At 43.6% G+C, this 23,056-nt stretch overlaps 2 protein-coding genes across 2 annotated transcripts; one reads left to right on the forward strand and one right to left on the reverse strand.

Annotated features, from left to right (window-relative positions):
- The first annotated feature begins 1,214 nt into the window (after positions 1-1,214).
- LOC133903672 (dnaJ homolog subfamily C GRV2-like) lies at positions 1,215-17,370 on the forward strand. The gene is made up of 22 exons (XM_062345107.1): positions 1,215-1,803; positions 2,391-2,621; positions 2,727-2,814; positions 3,230-3,438; positions 3,730-3,831; positions 3,906-3,968; positions 4,650-6,851; positions 7,145-7,507; positions 7,670-7,810; positions 8,668-9,060; positions 9,167-9,658; positions 10,337-10,560; positions 10,667-11,011; positions 11,195-11,483; positions 12,601-13,047; positions 13,131-13,476; positions 13,845-14,188; positions 14,275-14,745; positions 15,315-15,439; positions 15,962-16,085; positions 16,683-16,751; positions 16,908-17,370. The coding sequence occupies exons 1-22, from the start codon at positions 1,378-1,380 to the stop codon at positions 17,133-17,135; spliced, it is 7,722 nt and encodes a 2,573-aa protein (XP_062201091.1). The 5' UTR covers positions 1,215-1,377; the 3' UTR covers positions 17,136-17,370.
- A 2,752-nt stretch (positions 17,371-20,122) lies between these two features.
- LOC133903673 (transcription factor MYC2-like) lies at positions 20,123-22,722 on the reverse strand. The gene has a single exon (XM_062345108.1). The coding sequence runs from the start codon at positions 22,623-22,625 to the stop codon at positions 20,559-20,561; it is 2,067 nt and encodes a 688-aa protein (XP_062201092.1). The 5' UTR covers positions 22,626-22,722; the 3' UTR covers positions 20,123-20,558.
- Positions 22,723-23,056: the final 334 nt, after the last annotated feature.

Below are 23,056 nucleotides of genomic sequence, written 5' to 3' on the forward strand. Positions count from 1 at the left end.
AGAGTCTCCGAGTTGACTCGGATACTTTGGGTTAGTACAGAGATATCTCTAACGACTAGTTTTTGAGGGTTGGGTATAAATACCCCCTCACTCTCATCCTTTGTTGCTGCTGCATGAGCATGAAAGAGAACATCTTTAGAGTCAAAAGAACTCTCTCCCACTCCGATTTAGTGTGAGATTTAAGAAGAAAAGTGAGTTGGGTTGTGAGATTGGAAGATTAAGTGCAAGTGAGCTAAATCCAATCTTAAGCATTTGAGTTTATTGGGGGAGGAGAGGAATCGGTATATATATGAATGACAGTGGTGGGTAATTTCTCACTAAGTTTGTGGCAACTTTGATAACCTCGGTCCGCAAAAGCTCGAGAAGCTGTATTTTCATAGCTTTTACACTTGCAGTACAAAGCTTGCTTCTGGAGATGATCGGTTTTGAAAAAAGCTAGCCTGTTTGGGGGAGCTTATGGCTTTTAGGGCTGCTCTAAGTAGCAGAAGCTACCTTAAGCTCTCCAAACATGGTTTTTTTTTTCATTCATCTCATATCGAGTTTACATTGTTAATTTACTTGCTCACTTTATGAGAATAACGAGAGAATAGATATGAGTATAGGTCTTTAGCAATTATGTCACATTATTTTCATTACTTTTCCAATTTTATTTGAAGGATGCAAAGAACATAGAAACATAGAATGAATTGTCTGTTGATGTGTGTATCAACATCTTGGTATCAATTGATTTGCTTAATATGAGAAGAATATTTTAGACCAGTCATAACACACGGACACTCAGCTAATTCATATTAATATTTGTGTTCTGAGTTATGATTTGTTTCACTTAGGATGATTTTGAAAAAGGTTTTGTGAGCCTTTTTTTTTTTGAAAATGGAAAAATAAGCCAAATCCACTCGGGCTGAAGCCAACACGGAAGCACAGGCGAAGCAAAGTCCTGCCCTGAATGGACAAATCCCCTCTCATTCGCTTCGCTGCTACGATTAATAAGGCCACGTGGACAAAAAGATAATAAAATCGAGATCGGAACAGCCTGCAAAAAAAAAAAAAAAAACAGCGAACTTCGTTGGAAAAAGGGGCCAATGGGAAAATTGATTAAACTTTCATAATATATCCAAATTTGATTATCATTTAATCATAAAGTTTATTCTTCGCCTCTTCTGCTTAATACAAAATTTTATTATAGACTAGTCATTTATAAGAGATATGAAAGATGATTAATTTCAAACACAAAATCTCCTCCTCCGCCCACCGGCGAGGCAGCAGCAGCAGGGGGATCTCGTCTCAGCGCTGGGGGCGATTCACTCGCGCCACTCCTCTTCCCCCTTCCCCTGGTGGCTGCGGAACCCTAACGCCGGCCCCCCGCGCCTAGCCGCCATGGACTTCGCCAGCCGCCACACCGCCGCCGCCGAGGCTGCCCCGACCCCGGCCTCCGCCGCCGGCGCCGAGGAGCCCGAGTACCTCGCCCGTTACTTCGTCGTCAAGCACTCGTGGAGGGGAAGGTACCGCCGGATCCTCTGCATCGCCTCCTCCGGCGTCGTCACGCTCGACCCGGCCACGCTCAACCTCACCAACTCCTACGACACCGGCGCCGAATTCGACCGCGCCGAGCCCCTCGCTGCCGCCGACGAGTTCACGCTCACCGTACGCACCGATGCCCGCGGCAAGTTCAAGGCCATGCGCTTCTCCTCCCCGCTCCGCGCCGGGATCCTCACCGAGCTCCACCGCCTCCGCCCAGTCCGCGCCGTCCTCGACTTCCCCGTCCTCCACCTCCGCCGATGCACCCACGATTGGGCCCCCTTCGTAAGTTCACGCCCCCTTCCCGAATCCTCCTTCCTCTCAACTTCGTATCCGGCTACTGTCTACTGTGTTGTGCTACTTTGACTAACAAACTAACAATGCAATGCTTAATTTGTGCAAGTGATTTTACTTTAGAGTTCTGTGCTGGTCAGTTGATGGTTCCATCCCCAATCCCGTCTACAAGTACCTTGTGTTATACCCTAATGGCTTATTGTAGCTACCCGGAGGGTATAAAATTTTGTCCCCTTCTTCAGGTTGTGTAATAACACCAGACTAAGTTTAGCTAGCTACCAATTCAAGCAGAACTCTTGGAAATAATGTTACATGTTTGTACAGTAATCTTCCTTGCTCAAATTGCTGCGATTTTTCTGTCTGTAGATTTTTTTTATTTTTTTGGAAAAATCAAATGCTACTATTCAAATTCAAATTGTGCCACAACGCGTGCTAAAAAATAAGGTTGAGCAGGCTAGTAGAGCACCTCTTCTGTAACATACTAACAAAATGGTGTATCGAAGTAAGGTAGTGTTGTTTAATCATCAGTGTTTGATATCTGATACCTTGATTACTATATGTGAATGAACATTCTGCAGAAACTTAAGGTCACTTCGGTGGGTGTTGAGCTCCTTGAGCCTTCTGGTCATCTGCGCTGGTGCTTGGACTTCAGAGATATGAATTCTCCTGCTATCATGCTCTTGGGCGATAGTTATGGTAGGAAGACTACTGAAGGTAGGGGGTTCGTGCTATGCCCCTGTTTTGGTAGGAAGTCAAAAGCATTTATGGCTGCTTCAGGCAGTACAAACACTGCGATTATATCACATTTGGTACACCGTTCTGTCCTCATCCTTTTTTTCCCGGTTGTTTTACTCCTGGTTGCAAGTGAGACAGATTTCCATAGGTTAATGTAACTTGTGTCGTCTATCTTTCAGACAAAGACTGCCAAGTCAATGATTGGATTATCTCTATCTGTGGACAAGTCACAGTCGATGACAGCGGCTGACTTTATAGCAACAAGAGGTGGGCATTGCATCTATAGCTACAATGGACTTTACTTGTGCTTCTATTTCATCGGTGAATCTGTTAAGCTATTGAGATGAATGATTTTATAATGGTGAAGGTGCATAAGTATACTTTCTATATATCTGATGCTTTTTTCTATTGATATGCTTTTGTCGCTAGACAACATCTTAATTCAAGTTATCCTTCCAAAATAAAACAAACTGAATAAGTGTAAAATACCACCTTCAGGCATTAAATTGATCAATAAATCCACATTTATCTCATGTTTTAATTACACATTTATAGATGTTGTTGAACCTACATTTATCTCATGTAATAAAAGGAATGAATACACTGATGGTTTGTTTGTGGCCTATGAGCCTGTGCCTATGGTCTTATTTGATTTTTAATTGCCTGTGGATTTCTTTCCCAGCTATGGAGGCAGTTGGAGCTTCTGAAACTCGACATGGAGAATGGTCAGTAACAAGATTACGTCCTGCTGCACATGGCACTGCTAGCATTGAGAGCTTAAGTTTGGGTGTTGGACCAAGGGGTGGGCTTGGAGAACAGGGTGATTCTGTTTCTCGTCTGCTTGTTCTTACAAACACTAAGCTCGTTGAAAGACGTCCGGAGAACTATGAGGTAGACATTTTGTCCTCATTTTTTGTACTTACTTTTGTATGAACTGTTCATACTTAAAACTTTTTTTTTATTACATATGGATACGCTGCAAGTCTACAACCATACAGCCATTGGCAAACCAAGTTACAAGAAAATGGTAGTTAGTTTTGAGTGCCAAGGGCAACTTTGCTTTTACAACATCGTCATGGTTTTCTCCCTTGGATATATTTTTCCTAGATTGCTTGTCCTTTCTTTTTCTTATATCTTTAGCATGATAGGTTCTTACTTGTTTGCACTGAATTCTCTTTCCAGGCTGTCATTGCCCGACCTCTCGCAGCAGTAAGTGCCCTTGTTCGTTTCGCAGAAGAGCCACAGATGTTTGCATTTGAATTCAGTGATGGCTGTCCGATTCATGTAAGTATGCATTCATCTTCACTATCCCAGTATAAGGAATGTCTTCTAATTCTTCTTATGTTTTTCTCACTCAGGTATATGCAAGTACCTCCCGCGATAACTTACTTGCTACAGTTCTTGATATTTTACAAACCCAGGTATCACTTCTTTAATCTTTCTTAATCCTTCACCACTTGAGATCAGTATATACCGCCTTGATATATTTGAACACTCAAGCATGACTGCCTCACTTTTACTTTAGCACAACCAAGCCATGTATTTTAATTTTTTAACAAAATAAAGTAACATGAAGGCATACATTTTGGTCAACATTCAATCTGTATCTTCATTCCATCTATCTTTAGTTACATATAAGTTGTATGAAGGTATGCTACATATACACCTTATAACTCTTTGTGCAAGTACCAATGCTTGCTAAGCACCGGAAGTGCAATGACCAAAGCACGTGGATATGCACCATACATGCTCCCATTTTAACGTGTATGCTTGGTTATTCATTGTAGAACATTGCCATTTCACATAGTGACATGTTCTATATGTAACACATAACTGTATAATGACTTAAAATGTATATGAGCAAAGTTAAATTTGAAGACTGCAATTGTAATGATTTTCTGCATGACAAAATAATGCAACTGTCATGAAGCTCCATGTATAGTATTTGGAATGATTTTCCTCTTGTCCTTGAGTTTCATCTACTCAAGCATAGAGTAGATGTGACACTAATTAAATGCAGTATAATATGCTCATGGTGCATGTGTTTTCTATTATGCTAATATTGGTCTTCGTGCGTCTCATTTCCTTCTATCTGCTTTCAGAGACAGTGTGCAATTCCAGTGCTACCAAGGTTGACGATGCCTGGTCATTGCATAGATCCACCTTGTGGGGGAGCTCATCTTCAGATGCCTCATCATGGTCCTGTTGACATGGAGGCTGCTACCATGCACATAAAACATTTAGCTGTGGTTGCTAAAGAGGCTGTAGTTTCATCTGACACTGTCCCTGGAGCAAAAATCAGATTGTGGCGCAGAATAAGGGAGTTTAATGCATGTATACCCTATACTGGAGTGCCTGTCAATATTGAAGTGCCTGAAGTTGTCTTAATGGCTTTAATTAGTCTTCTTCCGGCCACACCACAAAACCTCCCCGCTGATGCTCCTCCTCTTCCGCCGCCATCTCCAAAAGCAGCAGCAACAATAATGGGGTTTGTTGCATGCTTACGTAGGCTACTTACATCAAGAAATGTGGCATCACATGTGATGGCATTTCCTGTTGCTGTTGGGAGAATAATGGGTTTGCTTAGGAATGGTTCAGAGGGAGTTGCAGCTGAAGCTGCTGGGCTTGTGGCTATGCTAATTGGTGGTGGTCCTGGTGATGCATCCATGTTAATGGATACAAGGGGAGAATCACATGCTACCTACATGCATGCAAAGTCTGTACTGTTCTCACAGCCAATGTATGTTCCGATCCTTGTTAACAGATTGAAGCCAATATCAGTTTCACCATTATTATCTCTGTCGGTTGTGGAAGTCCTTGAAGCTATGCTTTGTGAACCCCATGGTGAAACAACCCAACATGCTACATTTGTTGAGCTGCTGCGTCAAGTTGCTGGTTTGCGCCGTCGTTTATTTGCATTATTTGCACATCCTGCAGAAAGTGTACGAGAGACTGTTTCTGTTATTATGCGTACAATTGCTGAGGAAGATGCAATAGCAGCAGAGTCCATGCGCGATGCTGCATTGAAGGATGGTGCTCTTCTGAGGCATTTGCTAAATGCTTTCTTCATCCTTGCTGGTGAGCGGTGTGATGTTAGTCGGCAGCTTGTTGCTCTTTGGGCTGATTCTTATCAACCTGCATTGGAGTTACTGTCAAGAATACTTCCTCCTGGACTTGTTGCTTATCTTCATACGAGATCAGATGAAGATTCACAGAGCCAGTATGACGAAGCACCGTTAAGCAGAAGGCAGAGACAGATACTTCAGAGGAAGGCTCGTGGTAGTAAGAGTATGGCAGCACCAGAACAAGGGATGACCCCCAATGGTGTTGATGATGGGGAATTCTTTAGGCACACCAATGTAGGTACTTATGGAGGAGCAGATGTCCATCAGAGGCATGTTGGTCAGTACCCTACTACCCACACCCCTTCGCCAGGTCTAAGCATTGACCCTTCTCATGCAGCTTCAGTTCCACATGGTTCTGTACCTGAGGCCCTTTCTGAAAATAATCATCAAATTGGGTCACCACAGCTGGATTCACATGTTTATTCTGTGGACTCCAATGCCAATGGCAACCTCGTCAGCTCCTCACATTCAGATTTCTCAGTCCCTGCACAGGTTGTGCTTGAAAACACTCCTGTGGGATCTGGCAGGCTCCTGTGCAATTGGTATGGATTTTGGAGAGCATTCAGTCTAGATCACAACAGAGCGGATTTGATATGGAATGAACGCACAAGGCAAGAATTAAAGGAAGCATTGCAAGCTGAAGTTCATAACCTTGATGTCGAGAAAGAAAGAACCGATGACATTGTCCCTGGAAGTTCAGTCGCTGAGGATGCTGGTGGTAGTGACAGCTTACCACGAATTTCATGGAATTATGCTGAATTTTCAGTTAGCTACCCTAGCTTGTCCAAAGAAGTCTGTGTGGGGCAATACTATTTGCGGTTGCTGCTTGAAAGTGGAAGCAACTATCAAGCACAGGATTTTCCACTACGTGATCCTGTTGCCTTTTTTAGAGCTCTATACCATCGGTTTTTGTGTGACGCAGATATTGGTCTTACTGTGGATGGTGCAGTTCCTGATGAGCTGGGTTTATCTGACGATTGGTGTGACATGGGAAGATTGGATGGGTTTGGTGGAGGTGGGGGCTCTTCTGTAAGAGAACTTTGTTCGAGGGCAATGGCTATAGTTTATGACCAACATTATAAAGTTATTGGACATTTTGATGGCACTGCACATATTACTGTTCTCTTAGACAGAACAGATGATATGACATTGAGGCATCGTTTGCTACTTCTGTTAAAGGTTGGTTGCACTGTATTCTATTTCCTCTTGTATTTTTTTTCGTTTTATAATGTAGTAAGGATGTAAGATGTCATAAGATATGCTAGATATGGAAACATCAACAAGCTTTCTTTATGTGGTCATGTCTAGGCATTTATACATCAGAATCCATGAATCTCTTGACATGCCTTTGGGACATGGACATTAATTTTGGACTATATTATCAAAACAAATTACTAATACGGTTTTGCTGATGTGACATACCTTCAAATTCTGAGAAATCTGCCTTCCTCTATTTTCTTTGTTTTTTGTAGGCCTTGATGAATGACCTTTCAAATGTTGAAGCATGTGTTTTGGTTGGGGGCTGTGTTTTGGCTGTTGATTTGCTTACTGTTGCTCATGAAGCATCTGAGCGGACAGCTATTCCTTTGCAATCGAACCTCATCGCAGCAACTGCATTTATGGAACCTTCTAAGGAGTGGATGTACATTGACAAAGATGGTGCACAAGTTGGTCCACTTGAAAAGGATGCTATCAGAAGGCTTTGGTCAAAGAAGTCAATTGACTGGACAACAAAATGTTGGGCTTCTGGTATGTCTGACTGGAAAAGATTACGTGACATCCGGGAACTGCGTTGGGCACTTTCTGTTAGAGTACCTGTGCTGACTCCTACTCAGGTATTGAATCTGATGCTTGTGATCAGACACATGCGCACATGCACACATCTTACTGCTACTTCCCCTTTCTCATTAGTTAGCACTTATCATGCACAAATTCTTTTTTCAAAAAAGATATTTTGCACTCTTTTTGACTCACGCAAAATGGATTTCTGTTTTCAGATTGGGGACACTGCTTTATTTGTATTACACAGTATGGCATCTGCACACTCTGATCTTGATGATGCAGGTGAAATAGTAACTCCAACTCCTAGGGTGAAACGTATTTTGTCAAGTCCAAGATGCCTTCCTCATGTTGCTCAGGTCTTCTCTTGCTTTAAATGCTTGTTTTCTTTTTCTATTATCAGTGGAGACTAGATGTCATTGTTGTGGGCTAGGTTTTGGTGGCAAATATTGTAGGTGAGATCAACTGAAGTGTGTTCTCCTGGATCTCAGCGGCCAGGTGGTGCCGTGGCACAGGAGGGGTTGTGTTGACACCGCAGGAGAGGGAGGGAAGGAGGGAGGGAGGGAGGGCGTCACTATTGCTTAATTCCAAATGGCCGGAACCCTACCTGTAGGATGGCTGTGTAACAATCGAACCTAATAAAAATGCTTATCAACTTGATAAATAATAATTAAAGAAGCTATCAAGCCAAGGAGCAAGGAGGCCCTAAACCGATTGCTGCTGCTGCACACCTGCGCCATGGGTGGCTTAGGCCCTCCGGCGGTGGTAGTGAAGCCTCACCATAACAGCTGTGTATGGTACCCTGATGGTGCTATTGATCATACATGTGCATGGGAAGAATCTCCATTCCCTTAAATTATAAGTGACATTCTCTTAATTTACAGCTAATAGATTACTATACATATATAAACAGGATGGTAAGCAGAACACATCATTAAGCTCTGCTGATGTAAGTAACCATTGAAAATCACTAAATTGTAACTTCCTAATAAACCTGCTAGTGTAGCTATCAACAATATAATACAGCTATCAACAATACAATACAGACGATTGTCGCTTATGATAAGCTATTATTCTTACCAGTAAATTTCATGCTTTAGATTGTGATAAATTAGTTTAACTCTTCAATTTTTTACTTTTCAGATATATTTTCGCCTTGCTTTGAATAATTTCATTGATCTAAGACTAACAGAGTTTTTTTTTTGAAACGGTATAGGCTATGCTTACTGGGGAACCAAGCGTTGTTGAAACTGCTGCCTCATTGCTCAAAGCTATTGTTACAAGAAACCCTAAAGCTATGATTCGGCTATATAGTACTGGTGCCTTTTACTTTGCATTAGCATATCCTGGTTCAAATCTCCTATCAATTGCACAATTCTTTTCGGCCACACATACTCATCAAGCTTTTCACGGCGGTGAAGAAGCAGCAGTATCTTCGTCTTTGCCTCTGGCAAAGCGTAGTGTACTAGGTGGACTGCTCCCAGAATCTTTGCTGTATGTCTTAGAACGCAGTGGCCCTTCTGCTTTTGCGGGTGCAATGGTGTCTGATTCTGACACACCAGAAATTATATGGACCCACAAGATGCGGGCAGAAAACCTTATTCGTCAGGTATTTTACTGTTGTCCTTTATTGTTATATGTTAAACATTTCTTTCAAAGTCTTGAGATTTTATTCTTATTTTGAATCCTTTTGTTCATCTGATTTGTTTTTGTAGGTTCTACAGCATCTCGGTGATTTTCCTCAGAAATTGGCTCAACATTGCCATTCATTGTATGATTATGCCCCTATGCCACCTGTGACATACCCGAATCTGAAAGATGAGATGTGGTGCCATCGTTACTACCTACGTAATCTATGTGATGAGATTAGGTTTCCTAACTGGCCCATTGTTGAACATGTGGAGTTTTTGCAATCATTGTTGGTAATGTGGCGTGAAGAGTTAACTCGTCGTCCAATGGATTTGTCCGAAGAAGAAGCCTGCAAGATACTGGAGATTTCTCTTGATGATCTTGTGCTTGGTGATAATGGTAGTAGCAAGCAGTCATCCGAGTTAAGTTTGGCCAATTCGGGAAACAAAATTGAAAACATTGATGAGGAGAAGCTTAAGCGCCAATACCGGAAGCTGGCAATAAAATACCATCCAGACAAGAACCCTGAGGGAAGAGAGAAGTTTGTTGCTGTGCAAAAGGCTTATGAGCGATTGCAGGTGCTCCTTTGTTCATCTGGTCATGCCACCTTTTTATACCTTCTCTCTATGTTGCTTATGTTGTTTTATTTGCTTCATCCTTTTTTTTCGTTGGAGTGACTGTCACAAGTAGTTTTATTCGATGCACCTCACACCTCAGCACATCTTTTCCACCTTGCAGCACTCATTCTACAAATTGGTGTAAGTAGTGGAACATGTGTGAAAAATACTGAAACCCATTAAGATATGAGTGCGATTTTCGTATCCATGGGTTTCTGGTTCTCGTGTCCCTATTAGTGAATTCAGCATGCTGCAATGTTTAAAAAATTCGTCAAAAAATGATATATGCAGTACATGTAAAGTTAAGTATACCTGCAAAAATTCAATGTCAAATTCATCCTAGATGTGAAGAAACAAAATAGACAAGCAGAAAATCCAGTATTGTTCATCATGTGCTAACAGTAACACGTGTTTTTGAATCTCGAAATCAAAGATGAGTTTGAAATTGAATTTTTGCAGGTTTACTTTACTTTATGTGTACTACATACATGATTTTTTATGGATTTTTTTTGAAACATTGCAACATGCTGGATTATCGTATTTTAGCTAATGGGCACGCCCCTGGTCACCAACCAATTTCCCAAGACATATTTCCACTCTGTTGACTATTTACAGTGAATCTATCATCTGCACATGCAGGCAAGCATGCAGGGATTGCAGGGACCACAAGTCTGGAGGTTGCTACTCTTACTCAAGGCACAATGTATCTTGTACAAGAGATATAGATATGTCTTGGAACCATTCAAATATGCCGGTTATCCTATGTTGCTAAATGCAGTTACTGTAGATAAGGATGACAGCAATTTTCTTTCATCTGATAGGGCCCCTCTTTTGATAGCTGCTTCAGAGCTAATTTGGCTGACGTAAGCTAATACAGAATTACTTTAGCTATGCTTATATCTTTTAAAAAGGATGCTCACTTTGATTGAATATCCATTATCTCATATTCTTGTTGTAATGCTATGTTAGATGTGCATCTTCTTCGCTAAATGGAGAAGAGCTTATACGAGACGGCGGTATTCCTTTGTTGGCAACACTTCTTTCACGTTGCATGTGCATCGTTCAGCCCACAACTCCGGCAAATGAACCAGCTGCAAGAATAGTCACCAACATAATGCATACATTCTCAGTTCTCAGCCAGTTTGAGTCAGGAAGAGTTGAGATTCTTAAGTTTGGTGGCCTTATTGAGGACATCGTGCACTGTACAGAACTTGAATTTGTTCCCTCAGCTGTGGATGCTGCTCTGCAGACAGCTGCTAATGTTTCAGTGTCATCTGAACTGCAAAATGCTCTGCTAGCGGCTGGATTTCTATGGTACTTTCCTGCCATCCTTGTTGTATTTGCTATAATTAATACAGGGATTAGAGACTGAATGAATTATCATGTACATATTATACTTGTTGACTAATTTGAAGTATGATATACATTACGAGAAAAAAAGGCGTATCAATAAGCAGAGTTATGTCACTAATATATCTAATTAAAGTGTACTTGCAGGTTTGTGCTGCCCCTACTGTTTCAATATGATTCAACGGCAGAAGAGAATGAGACAAATGAGGGACATGGGGCAAGGGTGCAGATTGCGAAAAATCTGCATGCTGTTCGTGCAACTCAGGCTCTGTCAAGGCTTTGTGGTCTCAGTAGTGACGGAATATCGAGCCCATCTAACCAACCTGCATATAATGCACTAAAGGCGCTTCTTACTCCAAAGCTCGTTGATATGCTTAGAAACCACCCACCTAAAGAGCTATTGTCAAATCTAAATTCAAATTTGGAGTCACCAGAGGTAATGGGTTCTATTTTCAATTGTATTATATGCCTAGAACATTTCCATAAATCCGTAGTCAAAACTATATCGTTTAAACATATGCATCTTTTTGGTGTGCTGCTGGTGCCAAGGACCTGAAGGTCCTTTTGGCTGGGTCTTAGGTTCTTCAGGACCTGCTGGTGCCAAGGACCTTTTTCTAGTGCTTGTTTGTTCGTTTGTTTTTTTCTTGGTGTCGTTAAGGGTATAATAGTCAAGGGTATTGTTGTAATATCCTAGTCTAGGGTTTCCCTCCTGTACTCTATATATTGCCCCCATGGACTACCATTGAATACAAGTTGCTATTCCTAACAGGTGTTTAGTCTTTTTTTGTGTTCAAGTGTTTAGGTGTTGTTTGTTGTAATTTGTTTTCCTCCTTTAATGGAATGACACGCAACTCTCCTGCTCGTTCGAGAGAAACATATGTATCTCGTATATCAGCCCTCACCATGATCTGCAATGCACTCAGTAACCTGCTAATTTTACTACATATGTAACACGCCAAAAGGTCCTCTACTGTATTTCCCTTAAAAAATGTCTTTATAACTTCATTATCATGGGTACATTCACATGTACTCATGCGCATGCGTATGGCTATACGAGTGCGTGGCCATGCACACTCAGACTCAGTTTAGGGAATTATCGGCAGTGTGGATCTGTATTTTATTTTTCCAGCTTAAAAAATGTATCACGTACAGTTTCATAATTACATTCTCCCTACCCATGATTTAAGAATTAAGAGTAAGTGGGCGTGACAAGTCATGTTTACCTACAGAATGAACAGGCACACTCAGAATAATGATGCATGCTATTTGCTTCATCAATATACATCATGCCATTGCTCCATAGGGAGCAACTGTAAACTGTGTTCCTTGTCGTGCTACTCATGCAATTATTTTGAAACAACTTGCTACTATTTGGTTGCAATTCTGCAGATGATTCACTTCATCAATATACATCGTTTTATTGCCTCACAGTGAGCAATTATGAGCTGTTTTTCATGTAATACTTGCAGATAAAATTATTTCACAACAGTCCACTACTTTACAAATGTTCTCAGAAGATTTTGAGCTCAACAAAACTTTCCTTTTTGTTATAGATCATATGGAATTCTTCCATCAGAGGGGAGCTTCTCAAATTTGTGGACCAGCAGCGTGCCTGTCAAGGCCCTGATGGTTCATACAATTTGACGGAATCACATTCTTTCACCTATAAAGCTTTATCAAAAGAATTGAATGTTGGTAATGTATACTTGAGAGTTTACAACAATCAGCCGGATTTTGAAATCAGTGATCAGGAAGAATTTTGCATTGCTCTGCTTAAATTTATAGCAGAGTTAGTACAATTGTGGAATTCCATTAATTTAGAGGACAACACGATGCATCAACCTGGTTCAGCTGTTGACACATCTACTTCTGAAAATGGTGAAGTCAGTGATTCAATTAGTGAAGGAAAAGAAGACACTTCATTGGGAAAACAAAGTACAGGGACAGATAAAGATTCCAAAGTTGTTACAAACCTCCAAAGTGGGCTAACATCACTTCAGGTACTTCTATTGAAAGAGAACTTTCTAAGCCTCTTCTGTATGAGGCACATTTCCTGAATTGCATGTCATCTTTTTTACTGCAGAATCTTCTGACAAGTAATCCAGGCTTGGCTGCTGTTTTTGCTTCCAAGGAACGGCTGATACCTCTTTTTGAATGCCTTGCACTGCTTGTTCCTCCTGAAAGCAACATCCCAAAAATCTGTTTAAGTGTTCTTTCCCTGTTGACAAAGCATGCTCCTTGTTTGGAGGCCATGGTTGCAGAAAGGACAAGCCTCATTTTGCTATTCCAGATACTCCACTGCAAGCCTCCTTGCAGGGCTGGAGCACTTGGTGTACTGTATTCTTTAGCCAGCACACCAGAGCTGGCCTGGGCTGCTGCCAAGCATGGTGGTGTTGTGTTCATTCTCGAACTTATGTTGCCACTTCAAGGTGTGATCTTTACTTTAGTATATTGTTGCTGTAGTTAGATATCCATCAGGCTATGAGCCGATGTTCTGTTTATCGCCAATTTGCCATTATTTTGCATAATTTACATGTTCCTAGCTCTCTACATGTTCTTGCTGTTTTGCTGGTTCCGGATGATATTTTTTTTATGCACAACTGCTTATTTAATTAATTGAGTTTGTAAATTTCTTATGCTTACGAACCGCCAATGAAGTTCCTGGTGTGTTCAATAGAGTTTGCTTCGTTTTAACTGCCCCTCACTTGGATTTGTTTATTCATATTTAATTTGTTACCAGGACTTTATAGATCCAGTTCTGTACGTCATATTACTCACTTAACATTTAATTGTGTAGAGGAAATCCCTATGCAGCAAAGAGCTGCAGCTGCATCCTTATTAGGCAAACTTGTTGGGCAACCAATGCATGGTCCCAGGGTGGCGATCACACTTGCTAGATTTCTACCGGATGGTTTGGTTTCTGCAATTAGAGATGGACCTGGTGAAGCTGTTGTTTCTTCTCTAGAACAGACAACAGAAACTCCTGAACTTGTATGGACACCTGCAATGGCAGCTTCTCTTTCTGCGCAGTTGTCAACCATGGCATCAGACCTCTACCAAGAGCAGATGAAAGGCCGTGTTGTTGATTGGGATGTACCTGAACAAGCATCTGGCCAACATGTGATGAAGGATGAACCACAGGTAGTTTTTTTCTAGAGCTATTCTGGTTTCTGCATCCCATAACTTTGGCCTAGATGTGACATAGTAACATACTGTGCAAATTTCAGGTTGGTGGAATTTATGTAAGACTCTTTCTGAAGGATCCCAAGTTTCCACTGAGAAATCCTAAAAGATTCCTTGAAGGGCTGCTAGATCAGTATGTCTCCTCTGTTGCTGCAACACATTATGAAGCAAATGCTGTTGATCCAGAGCTTCCTTTTCTGCTTTCTGCTGCATTGGTTTCCTTGCTGCGTGTTCATCCGGCACTTTCAGACCATGTCGGTTACCTAGGCTATGTTCCGAAGCTTGTTGCAGCTATGGCCTATGAGGGAAGAAGAGAGACTATGGCATCTGGGCAGACCACAAGTGGATCGCAGGCAGAACCTAGTGAGCATGCCAACTCTGATGGTCACTCTGATACCACTGTGCAGACTCCACAAGAACGTGTTCGCCTTAGTTGTTTGCGTGTACTACATCAGCTGGCGTCTAGCACAACTTGTGCAGAAGCTATGGCAGCAACAAGTGTAGGAACTCCTCAGGTATTGAATGATTTGACATATTTATGTTTGATGTAACTCTTTCTGGATAATTGGATGTTAATTTTTTGTTTTCATAGCAATTTTTTGCTGATACAACAGCATGACTGCTTTTGTGATTTGACTAACTCATAAGAGCGTTTTGTGATAAAGCTTGGTAATACTAGACATTCAAAAGTAGTTAACTAATTATCATGTCTACACCTGTACTATTCAGATAAATATTTAAGCCAGTGATGATTCCATTTCTGGTATCTTTTGTCAGTTCAACTGCAGACCATACAATTTTGGATCTGTTGTCTACATTAGTTATGATCTCTTGACTTCCACAATGACTATTTACGATGGTTTAAAAAATTGTCCATGTAGCCTGCCTGGGTACTAGATGCCACCCTGCTGCTTGCCTACCGCATTTTAAAACACTGCTATCGACCTCTTTATTTTAAAGTTGAAAATTCCATAAGTTCTCACAAAACCATAAAAAGAACCAATATGATTAATACATAGCACGGCGTTTTAGAATGGCATCTGAAGACCCATCATAATATAATCATGCTTGAATTGTCTTGCAGGTTGTACCACTGCTTATGAAAGCAATTGGATGGCAAGGTGGAAGTATACTGGCATTGGAGACACTAAAGCGTGTCGTTGGTGCTGGTAATCGGGCTAGAGATGCCCTTGTTGCACAAGGGCTAAAGTAAGCTGCTCCAAATGACTATATAGCTATTGGTGCATATCCTGTAAAATTGCCCTAAAGTTGATTTTTTCGTGAAAATTAGATGTAAAAGTTTTTAAAGATTTATAAAATAAATTGTAATGGAAAAATAGGGGATGGTATCTATAACCATGCAAAATTTCAAGACCAAACTCAACCCCATTTGCATGATACAAAAAAAAAGACAAATACTAAGTGAAACAGTACAAAACAATTATTTTACTTAGGGACGAAACTGGTTATTAATATGCAGATTCAGATATTTTGGAGCATCTCAGGTTCTGCCTTTTCTTCCATATCTAAAAATTACTGGAGTGGTCCATTTTATTGATTATGCATTTTTTTTTTGGTTAAATTAAATCAGTACATGCCATATTTTGGAGCCTTTTAAACAGAAATATTGTTTGTTACCATATATTCACTCAACGTAGTTTTGCTTTGAGTCGTGTTTCAACTCTTGCAATAACTGATATCTGTTATGTATTTCACAATGAAACAAAATAGGGTTGGTCTCGTTGAAGTGCTACTTGGTATTCTTGATTGGCGTGCTGGTGGAAGACAGGGACTCTGTAATCAAATGAAATGGAATGAATCAGAGGCTTCAATTGGGCGTGTTTTGGCAGTGGAGGTAAGATCCACTTCCGTTTTTTTTTTATAAGATGCATGTTAGCCTTTTAGTTCATTTCTATTATTACCTTGAGCTTTTTTTATAGGATGACCTTCACATCAGATTGATGCAATCAAAATAAAATTGGATGTCCTTAGAAAAAACAGAATTGGATCGATCTTAAATGCTCTGTAGGCAGATGATATAACCAACTGGGGACCGATGATGTATAAAGTTTAGTTCAGCATCCTTTTTGGCTTTTGCATGCTTTGGGTATCTAGATTGACTTCAAAAAAATTGTATATCTGGCATTCTTAGCTTAGCCTGAAATGTTTTATGCCAGAAAATTCATGAAGTATTCTGGCAAAAGAATTGGACAGATAGATTTCCTGTATGTAGTGGTTTATATTATAAAAAGAAAGCAGAAGCGTATTCAGAGCATAGATTTGTTGAATTGTGCCGCTTTCATTGATTTGCTGATGTACTTAGTTTTGCCTTTTACACTTCTACATGCTTGGATGGTCTCACCAATCTCCATGGCTTGTTTGTTTGCTGACGCCTTATTTATTGTTATGTTGACTTCTTATTCAGTGTACTTTTTTTGTTTGATTTACACAGGTGCTTCATGCTTTTGCAACAGAAGGTGCACACTGTGCTAAAGTTCGTGAAGTCCTGAATTCCTCTGATGTAAGTAATTCACCGCTGTTGTACAACTCACCGAACATTACAATCGATATTAGCTTATGACGTTGGGGAACTATATTTGTGATCATGACAAGTGATTCACCAAACAGAAAATGGAAAAAATCTTGGTGGATTGAACTACATTTTTCCGTTGTGTAGGTATGGAGTGCCTACAAGGACCAGAAGCACGATCTATTCCTCCCATCCAATGCACAAACTTCTGCTGCTGGAGTTGCTGGGCTCATTGAGAGCTCGTCGTCAAGGCTCACCTACGCCCTTACAGCACCCCCACCTCAACCTGCGTTGGTCCGGCTACCATCTTCAGCTCCCTCTCCACCATCAGCTCCTGCAAATCCTAGGGGACGGCATTCTTATCATCATTCATAGCGCGGAAAGCAAAGTACAGTTTATGCTTCCATACTCCACCAAAGAGCAGCTGATCTGGGCTGCATTTCAGTACATAGCATGTACAGTTTTCCATTGCATATAGGTGGGTTTCGTGTTTGTTCCTTTTGCACATGTAAAGCATATGCTTTTTTTTGTAACATATATGTCCATAGAATGTTCGAGCTGAAAATGTGTATCGATTCATTGTTGGGTGAATGAATACCTTGTCTTTTTACCCAGATTACAATGATGCCTGTCTTTTTGAGACGATGAGAGAGAGAGAGGGGAATGAATAGCTCTGTTTGATACCTATGTGTGACCTGCTTAATCGTTTACAATCGTATTGCTGTCCAGCGTTGTGCCCTGAACGATTTTGTATTTGTTCACGTTTTACCATCATTTTTTTCAGTTTCATAAAAGAAAATAATAGTTTTCGAGGTAATTCACCAAGATTGCTCTGTGCTGTGGTCTACCAAACGTTCCCAAGATGCAAGGAAGCCTATTCGCTCATTGTTTGCGGATTTATTTGTAAAATTTGATTCATGGTTTTATGGTCACGTTTCCTAAGAATAAAGTTGTAATTTTAGGTAACAGTTTTCAGACACACTGCTCGTGATTTGAAGCAACTTTATTATTAGAAACTTTAACTTCAAAGTTTGGCCTTGATATAGCTCACGACTTTCAAAAGGCAATAATCCATGGGAATACATCAACAAAATTGTTCCCAAAAGCAAGTATGCTTTATTGCTCGTGAGCAGCAAATCTTGCCATCAAAATTGCTCCAAGATGCTAGGATGCCTTGGATGCTGCAAACAAAAGTTGTTGCAGTAGTTTGAACTCCTCCCTAAATAAAGCAAAACAGAGAAGAAAACGAAATAACTGCACCAGCCGGGAATCCGACCCGGGTCTGTTCTATTCTACCACTAGACCACTGGTGCTTTTTGTCAAGTTGATCGTTTTAGATGGTTGGTGATACTGAGACTGAGACGCGGCCTTGGCATAGTTCATATTGTCGTATTGAATGATCCTTTGGAAAACTGCATCTGCACGGTTGGTAGTGATGGCAACAGGTCAGGTCAGTTACGGTACGGACAAAATAGAACCCCAAGACTCGACTTAGTTACCTGACCAGCGCCCACAAGTTTGACAGGCGTAACATCATCTCTAATCATATTTTCTTCGTTTCATTTACTTCCAAATGACTTCTTTATTCACATTCTCTTTATTTTCTCTCATCTTCAACAGCCTTTTTTGGAGATGAATCGCGAAGGGAAAGGAGAGAATCCCGTCCTAAAAGAAATAATTTTGAAAATCCCTTCCTGACAGAAATCGTAAAGTGAAACTGTTAAAACGCTGAAGACAACGAAAATCCCATCGTGAAGAGAATCTAGACCCCGAAAGGAAACACTTAGAGATAGCCTAATATCGTGCCTGTGCCCGTGCCCGTCGGGTATCCAAAACCCACATGTATTTGATAGCAGCAATAGAAGTCATGTGGAAAAGCAGAAATCCGTAGCAACTCTTGAACAACGCACTGCTCCACTCAAGTTATGAAATTGCTCATAGGATTCCCAGAGCATAAAAGTTGAAAAAGAACAAATGGCACGTTGGTTAGTCGTATTGCAGCATACAAAAAACAAGATTATTGGCTCCTAATAAGCAGACAACACCAAAATTACTACGTACCCACCATCCTAATTCCATTACAAGTTCAAGCACGCACGACAGAAATGCATAGATTAATGGAACAGGAATCCTAATCCTAATCCAAGAGAAATATATATGATGGCACTAGGCTACAGATTGACAACAACTCAATTGTCAACAAGTCAACATTACAATACTACCACGACTTCACAGGTACCCAACCCGCCATGCATGTGAGTAAAATCCTAGATCCATACCCATGAATCCACGGGTAGGATTGTCATCCCGAACGGTTGGTTGTATTCTAGAGAGAAAAAAATCTTATGGCATGTGATTAATATGGGGTCATATTAAACATTTTGCTAAGAACATCGCTGTACATTAGAACTAGAATACACAACCTGATTCACATGCGAAAGCGACTCCTGCGTAATCTTTTCTTTCTTTCCTTCAATTATTTTCAGAAAGAAAATGATTCAGAAGAAAGGCATGTGAACACTAAACAACTCTCCAAATCTTAACCCCCAATCCACTGCACAAATTTTCTTAAAATATAGAATGATTCAGAAGAAAGACTAGTTCTTCTTCCAGCCCTTCCTTCCTGCTTGCCAGACTAGAAAATTAGAATGATTAGAGTTGCAGTATAAGCCAGTGGTAAGCAAAATGGAGCGATCTCCTTGGATGAGGATGATGAGGAGGTGCATGTGGATTGTCGCCGCCGATGGTTGGCCCGGGCTGATTGATGTTAGTTGAAGAGTCACATGGGCCACTCTTGAGTCTTGTCCCCTGCAAAAACATTACTAGCCGATTCAGGGATGAGGAACATCTCAAAAGAAAAACTGCTATAGTAGCACTAAAAGTGGGGAAAACGAAAGCATGAGATATATGTGCTGACGATTGATTGATTTGTACTAGTATTTCATTGCCATGAGGCAGGCAGAGGCAGAGGCAGAGGCAGAGAGGTCTATTCTTTCAGAGGGAAAAGGTTGCTTCTCCTCCATCAGTTGCCTAACTCCCTTGATTCATTCATTCATTCATTCATCAGTTGCTTGATGTGAAGTCTACCCAACTCACATGTCTCCCATCACCTCATGTGCACATCCTATTGTCACTCATGTTAAACTCACGCAACCATTCCCACATGAAAACTTTGCGCTCCTCCATTCTCGAAAAAACTTGAGTTCCAAAGCTCCTCCAGTCCAAATGCTAACACAAACCAACCAATAAGATGAATCAAGAAACAAATGTATCTTGCATCCATCAAACATTTCAACACGAACCGGCAATAAATTAACCAAAATTATGCATTGCATGAGATGAAAAAACCGACAAGACTCCAGTTGAAGCGAAATGATATCCTGCTGTAAAGTACCACACATCAGGGTACAACGACGATCAATACATGATCCATCCATCCAACCTATATACAGTTTTCATCATCACAAACTCATAACAATATGTAATTAACAACGACGGATGGATGCTCGCTTGCTTAATCCTTCATGCTAATAATTAACACGCTACTAGCAAAAACACAACAAGACGATGAACAGCAGCAGCAGAGCTCAGTATCATCATCCATCCTTCCTTTCTAAAGCTTACAACAACAGAAATACCATCATCACCACCCACCGGCGTCCTCCTCAATCTCTGGCTATTGTAACCATGCCGGCATCGCCCACCGGGAGAAGACGACGACCAGGTGGTGTGGCGAGTGAGCAACAGTAACAGTACCGTCCCTATCTGGCAGCCAAAGGTGAACTGAGCTCGCCTTGGTTACCTGCCCATGGCGGCGCCGGGCTCTGCAAGGCGGCTGTAGAGCGCGGCGCTGAGCTGCTCCTGCGAGTATATGCGGCTGGCCATCTTGACGGCCACCTGCTGGATCATGAGGTCCTTGACAACGGAGACGCTCGCGTGGTAGACGTCCAGGTCCAGCTCGCGCAGCGCCGTCATCAGCCGCGCCGACGGGTGGTTGCGCTTGTGGCACTGCATGCGGATCATCGCCTCCAGCCCCAGGATCTTGGCGTCGATCTCCACCGCGTGGCACCGTGGCCCGGCGTCGTGCCCGCCGGCCTGCGGGGCCGGCCGCGCGTCGCGCTCCTTCTTGAGCGCCTCGATCTGGGAGTGGAGCGTCTCCTTGTCGGATTCGAGCGCCGTCAGCTTGCCGCGGAGCTCGTTGATGTAGGAGATGGCGTCGCCGAGCAGCGACGCCTTGTCCATCTTGGACACGTTGGGTACCACGGCGCGGAGCGCGTAGAACCGCTGGTTCAGCTTCTCGCGCCGTTGCCGCTCCGCCTCCACGTGGTTCAGCGGCTCTTCGCGTCCGTTCGCCGGCTTCCGCCCGCGCTTGCGCGGCCGCTTCTCGGCCTCCGGCGGCGGCGCCACCACGCGGCTGCTCTCCACCTCGCGCACCGACGCGTCCAGGTCCGAGTGGTCAGACTCCGACTTGGCCGGCGCGCCCGTGCCCGTCGACGGGCGCGTCGTCGGCGCCGACGAGAAGGACAGCATGCCCTCATTCGCCGTCGCCGCCGGGTGGTAGTTGGTGTTGCTCGCGCGGGAGGTGGCCTCCATCGAACGCTTATTGCTGTTCTTCGCGTCGTTCGCGGCCGCCGTCATGGCCGCCGTGTGCTGCGAGAAGAGGCTCCCGGGCGCGGTGGTGAGGCTGGCCGTGGCGGCGGGAGCCGCTGGCGACGGGTTCCTCCGGCTGGTGCTGTCGGCGCCGAAGTTGAGGATCTCGCCGGACTCGGGCTTGAAGAACGGCGGGGCCGCCGCCAGTGAGGGATTGGACGCGAAATCCGAGAAGTTGAGCTCCCGGCGGAAGGGGCCCTGATGAGCCTGGCTGTGCTGGTGCTGGTGCTGCCGTTGCGGTGGCGCAGCAGCCGGTGCCGGCGGGGGCGGCGGTGCGTGCACGGATGGGCTGGGGTTCTCCGTGAGCGTGCTCGTGCTCCCGTTCTCGAAGTGGATCTGCGGCGGCGGAGGCGGCTTTGAGACGTAGATCTCTGCCGACGGGTGCGACACGGAGTCCTTGGTGTCCATGACCGGCGTGTCGGCGAGCCAGAGCACCGAGGGATCCATCTCCGCCTGGTCCGCTCCGGGCGCGGGCTCCTGTTGCGGCGCCTGAGGCTGCACGGGCGGCCACGAGCTGGCCCCTGCTCCCCCGCCAAATAGCGAGCGGATCTTGGCCATGCCTTCGGCTGTCTGGAAGATGACATCGGTGGAGCCGAGCTCGAGAACGCCGGTGCCGACGGGGACGCACACCATGGTGCGAAGGCCGAAGTTGTACGCCTGGCGCGCGCGTTCGCAGGGCGTGGAGGATAGGCCGGAGGCGATCCAGGTGGGCTGCCCCGCGAAGAGCGCCTGCCCGGGGAGGCCGGAGCCGTTGAGGAAGGACTGCGTCATGGATACGAGGAAGAACCACTCGGTGTCGGTGACCTCCTCCTCGACGGCCTCGTCGGGCGCGGGCGCTGCGCCGGAGATGAGCGAGTTGAGCTCGCGGAGCACGCGCTTGCGGTGCTCCTGCTCGGCCTGGGCGGCTGGCGTGAGGGGCCTCTGCTTGCGCTTGTCGTCGTCGCAGCCCTTGTAGTAGCCGTCCCCCCAGGCGAGCAGCGAGGCGCCGGTGGTCGCGTCCACGGAGGACTGCCAGAAGATGGCGTAGGTCCAGGTGTCCCTGGAGCCCTCGATGATGGCCTGCAGGCGCTGCTGCAGCGTATCCTGGCTGAACCCCTGCGGCGGCGGCGGCGGCGGCGGGGTCGACGAGGGGGCGGCCCAGGGGAAGGCGGGGAGGTCGGCGGAGGCCATGAAGGCCTCCATCATGGAGGCGTTGTCGTCCGTCCACAGGTTCATGGGGGAGAGAATGGTGGGTGGAGAATGGAGAGAATGGGGGAGGGAGGCAGGGAGGGGAAAGAGAGCGAGAGAAAGAAGGGATGAGAAAGAAGGGATGGGTTGTCCGGAAAAGCCCGCGCCGCTAGTTTTGTTGGCGGGGGTAAATCCGGAAATGGTAAATTGGCACTGCACTTCGGGGCTTCGGGCAGGGGTGTTTGTGTAACCGCCGCGTTTTGAGCGAGGTGGGCCCACTCCGCTCCGTCCTTGGCGCCGCCGCCGGGTAGGGTTATTTTTATCTAAAAATTTTTAAGAGTAATTCTGTATTAAAAGTGATTCTCTAGAATAAAAATATACAGATAAGGTAATTCTGTGTAGAAAATAAATCAGAGAAAACTGTTTTTTATTCTCCGGCTTCTAGTTCATTTTAGAGAATCACTCCTACAGATTCTATT

This window comes from Phragmites australis, chromosome 21 (assembly GCF_958298935.1).
Source record: "Phragmites australis chromosome 21, lpPhrAust1.1, whole genome shotgun sequence".
Taxonomy (NCBI): Eukaryota; Viridiplantae; Streptophyta; class Magnoliopsida; order Poales; family Poaceae; genus Phragmites; species Phragmites australis.

What these genes read in the sequence shown, in the direction of transcription:
- LOC133903673 (XM_062345108.1), bottom strand. Translation starts at nt 22,625, where the DNA reads ATGAACCTGTGGACGGACGACAACGCCTCCATGATGGAGGCCTTCATG.
- LOC133903672 (XM_062345107.1), top strand. Translation starts at nt 1,378, where the DNA reads ATGGACTTCGCCAGCCGCCACACCGCCGCCGCCGAGGCTGCCCCGACC. An exon ending in GCCTTCCTCATGTTGCTCAG is followed by an intron (nt 7,811 to 8,667) that starts GTCTTCTCTTGC and finishes GAAACGGTATAG; the next exon opens with GCTATGCTTACTGGGGAACC. An exon ending in AGGCTTATGAGCGATTGCAG is followed by an intron (nt 9,659 to 10,336) that starts GTGCTCCTTTGT and finishes CTGCACATGCAG; the next exon opens with GCAAGCATGCAGGGATTGCA.